Source organism: Austrofundulus limnaeus, unplaced genomic scaffold (genome assembly GCF_001266775.1).
Source record: "Austrofundulus limnaeus strain Quisiro unplaced genomic scaffold, Austrofundulus_limnaeus-1.0 Scaffold192, whole genome shotgun sequence".
NCBI classification, from domain to species: Eukaryota; Metazoa; Chordata; class Actinopteri; order Cyprinodontiformes; family Rivulidae; genus Austrofundulus; species Austrofundulus limnaeus.
The window spans coordinates 448149-452530 of record NW_013952594.1 but is presented as its reverse complement, the minus strand read 5'-3'; the positions used below and the strand labels follow the sequence as shown (position 1 = coordinate 452530).

At 39.5% G+C, this 4382-nt stretch overlaps 1 protein-coding gene across 1 annotated transcript in view; it reads right to left on the bottom strand.

Annotated features, from left to right (window-relative positions):
- Positions 1 to 622: 622 nt before the first annotated feature.
- The window catches only part of ppp2cab (protein phosphatase 2 catalytic subunit alpha b), a gene marked incomplete at its 5' end in the record, with an annotated part of 10909 nt that continues 7149 nt past the window's right edge, over positions 623 to 4382 (bottom strand). Inside the window, 6 exon segments of the mRNA XM_014018417.1 lie at positions 623 to 1337; positions 1462 to 1580; positions 1866 to 2027; positions 2117 to 2206; positions 2283 to 2456; positions 2555 to 2764. Of these exon segments, the coding sequence (XP_013873871.1) occupies positions 1265 to 1337; positions 1462 to 1580; positions 1866 to 2027; positions 2117 to 2206; positions 2283 to 2456; positions 2555 to 2764 (828 nt within the window). The 3' untranslated portion in view covers positions 623 to 1264.

Genomic DNA, 4382 nt, shown 5'->3' with positions numbered 1-4382 from the left:
ATATATATACTTCATCCAATGTTATGGTACTTTAAAGGTACTCATTTTAAATTTTAAGTCTAAAATGTTACATGATCCATTAGCAGAATACAAAAAAAGTTGTGTTTCATTGTGTAAGTATTCTTGCCACCTGTAAATTTTTAGCTTAGTTACCGCTGACTTTCTTCATTAGTATAAAGGATTGTTTTGGTGGCAAACTAATCAAATCTCATACTCGTTATAGTTACCATAATCCAGGGGTTCTCAAACTTTTTGGTTCTGGGGACCCCCTACAAATTTGAAAAATTTCCAGGGACCCCCTCATAAACCCCATGCTGTTTTAAAAATAATTTACTGTCATTTTAACCCCTAAATACTATGGGAATATTATTTTTTTGTTTCGTTCAGTATGTTTGTTTTACTAGTGCATTGTTCCCCATATTAAATTTTTAAAATAAAATCCAAATTAACAATTTATTGAAATCTTTTGGGGACCCCAAAAATATAGCTTGTGGACCCCTGGGAGTTCTGGGACCCCATTTTGAGAAMCTCTGCCCTAATCAACACAAATTTTCTGCATTTTTAAATTTGCTTTTAAAATAAGTTACACCTGCTCAGTTTAATCAAATAAAAACACAGCTCAAGAAGTCATTTTAAACTTTATTATTCTATTGGTTTGGTTAATATACAGAGTCTGAAATTTAAAGGAAGTTAGTGAGTTGATGAGAACGAACTCTCCATCATCTTTCATTTAAACCAAAGCTGCATCATTGCACGTGCACAGGTTTCATTAGAAGGTACACAGGACAAAAACTTCGGACTTTATAAGCGTTTTACAAAAAAAATCACCTGTAGTGTGAAGTTTCCTTCATCTTTTGACATATTTTACAATTCTTTATTCATACAAAAGTGCAAACAAACCAAGTTCAGATCTCTTTAATAAAATCCATGGTGTTTGGAGGTTGGAGCTGCATTTATTATTACCAAAATCTGCTGTGAAGTTGGGAGCCATCATCCCAGCTACATATGTACAAAATGAGGAATTTAAGCATCAAAATCTGTTTATATAGTTGAACAGGGGGATTACAAATAAAAGCCCTCAGCAATAAATATTATAATGGTTATGGCACACACTTTTTGGTCCATTTATAGACTTGTTTTTACAAAATGCTTAMATTGGTTTTCATGTGAATAAATAATATACACTGCTGCAAACCTCCCCTTCCTGGATCACGTCAGTTTGAAGTTGTATAATGGTAATACTGGACTGGACTGTAGAAAAGGTTTACAAGAAGTAGTCCGGGGTGCGGCGGGTTACGTGAGGCTCTCCTCTGCGGGGGGCGGGATCAAACTGTAAGCTGAAGAAAAAGAGAAAAAAAAAATAAGTAAAACGTCCAAATTTTAAGCATTTTATATGTAGGAATATTAATTTGGAGCACCTATTCTGCCTCTCCTGTTTTTTGTTTTTTTCTGAGGACTTACAAGGAGTATTTGAGGGTGTCGTCGAGCTCCATGATGGCCGCCTGGTTGCCACACCGATAGCAGTAGTTCGGGGCACTGAAAATGGTCACCACATTCCTCTCATGGCACCAGTTGTATCCCTGAGGAAAATGGATGGATTATTAACTGGAAATGCATATTTATAGGCAAAAGTGCGACTTTAATGGAAACTAAACATACAGTGGTATTTAGTATGAGTGTCAGAGGATGTTTTCTGAGTTTCAGATTTCATTTTAAGCTTATTAATGTTGTTTCAAATTGATCTGTTCTTCCTCCTCTGGTGTATTTAAGTTGATGTCATCTTTGTCAGATTCTAAAGTCCACTAAGCGTAGACTTTTCTGCTCTTTCTAGCATTTTAGCACATTAATTTAAAACCCCAACAAACCTCCATAACAAGCTGGTGGGCTCGAGACACCAGTGTGAGGCGGTTGGCGTGGTTGAAAGTCTCAGAGATGTCCTGACCGAACGTGTACCCGGCTCCTCGAGGAGAGATGCCCCAGCCGCCGCGGTCGTCGGGGTCCGACCACAGCAGGTCGCACATGGGACCCTGCGTGGGCCGAGGATGATTACAACCAGGTCAGAATATTTTAAACTCAATTCTCTACCGCTTCTTAAAGTTTAAATCATAATCTTTACCTCGTGCGGTACTTCCTGTAAACGGTCCAGCGCTCTGATGTGATCCAGTGTGTCTATAGACGGCGACAAGCCCCCGTGAAGGCAGAAAATCTAACAAAGAAAGATTTCTTAGCTCAGAATTTGATGGTTTTTTAATGGTTGTGTAAGAAACAGAGCAGGTTCTCACCTGAGAGTCTACCAGGGCAGTGAGAGGGAGGTAATCGAACAGATCTGTGAAATACTTCCAAACGTTGGCATTCCCATATTTCCTTAAGCACTCATCGTAGAAACCGTAGACTTGTGTGATCTGCCTGCTCTCGTGGTTCCCTCTGAGGATTGTGATGCGCTCCCGGAAGCGAACCTAAAAACACGCAGATTTGTTTGTTACCCTTTTTGCCTTTTTGCTCCCGCACAAACATGTGGGGAAAAACAGATTTGAATGCTGAGTATTTTAGTTACCTTAAGAGCTACAAGTAAAGTGACGGTTTCTACAGAGTAGTACCCTCTGTCCACATAATCGCCCATGAACAAGTAGTTTGTGTCTGGAGACTTCCCTCCGATCTTGAACAGCTCCATGAGGTCGTGGAACTGGCCGTGCACGTCGCCGCACACGGTCACCGGACATCTCACCTCCTGGACGTTTGACTCTTTTGTCAGGATTTCCTTTGCCTGCAGAGAGGAAGCACATTGTTGGGTTCAGTGAGAGTTTTATTTAAAAAAGCAGAAACCAGAGAGGGAATAAAAGCAGCATAAAAGTTAAAAAGATCCATTATCAGTGCTTTAAAAATGTGAGATAATTACTGCGAYCCACATGAGACTGCACCGACTGTAATTTTCTGTTTTTGTTTTCCATCTTTCAAAACACATTTGTCACAGCAGCCTCCATAAAGTCTGGTGAAAGAGCTGCACACGGCGTGAGCGTGATCGTGTCTGGTTTCCTGTGGCTCTGCCCTGCAGCAGCATTTCCCTAAAAATCAATACGTTTGATGCTTTAAAACCTAAAACTAGACTGTAGTACTTTTACTGGCATTTTTAAAACCTAAAAACGTAGCTTTTTTTGTCCAAGATGACTCAGCTAACTCATTCAAGACAACTCATGTCAACAATGATTAAAAAATAACTGTGATAGAATTGTTGAAATATAGATTTACTGGTGAACTGTGCTATTTATCTCTGTAGTTTATCCTACCCATAATTCATCAGTAAGGTGTAACGCTTGGTGCTGCAGTGAATGATTCAGCATGTGGCCCACTGCCAGTGCTTAAAACCTTTAGTTACCTCTGCCTCATTCAGTGCAAACACAACAAGTCACAACAATAAAACACTCAAATACTACTTGTTTTTTTAAGACTGAATCACACAAGACACCATGAAAGCTATTTAGATGAAAAGTGTTTGGGTTAAATGTGAACACCATCCATATGGTTTTCCCAAACAGAGCAAGAAAAAAAAAAAAAAAGCCGACACAGACCGGGTGCTTTCCCTGGCCTGGCACCAGAGTGGACAGGACAGGGCTGCAAACGGTGCAAAATACTGACCTATATCTCTCACACACACACACACACACACACTGCCCACATCAACATGTGGCAGAAGGCATTTCAGTCACTAGGCTTTGGACGGCAGACTGAACACACACAAATCTCTAAAGCAACTGCGTCACTAAGCCAGGGAGAATATTCTAGATRTCTGTATTAAAGTAGAACAGCAATAAACTAGTGAGATGGAAGAAAATAAAATGCAACACTTCAGATGAATAATGGATCATTGTGTCGTATCCATTAGGAAGTAAACTATTGCAGTGTTGCGTGTCTTTTGTGTGTTTTGTATGTCATGAATTAGGATGACGTTCGCCCAAACTGGGTCACTCAAAACTGGTATTTGTTACCCCCCTTAGTCACGAATCCTTGATTACCTCCAAAGTATTGTGTTCCCGATCTGTGCCAAACAAGTTCATTACTCCTGCTAAAAATCCTCTTCTCCAATCTCAATTTACGTTCAAACCAGTCTGCTACAAACAAACACCATTTAAACCAGTGGTTCTTAACCTTTTTGACCTCRGGGCCCAATTTGTTGAACATAAAGTGACACGAGGCCCATTCAGTATGGATCAAAATGATAATTATTCTAAATCTTGGTTTAATTTTATTGTTTTTACATCATAACTAAACTATCATAACTAGGGATGTCCCGATACCACTTTTTCACTTCCGATACGATACCGATATTACAACTTTGAGAAATGTCCGATACCGATATTGACCGATACCGATATTGACCCGTTACT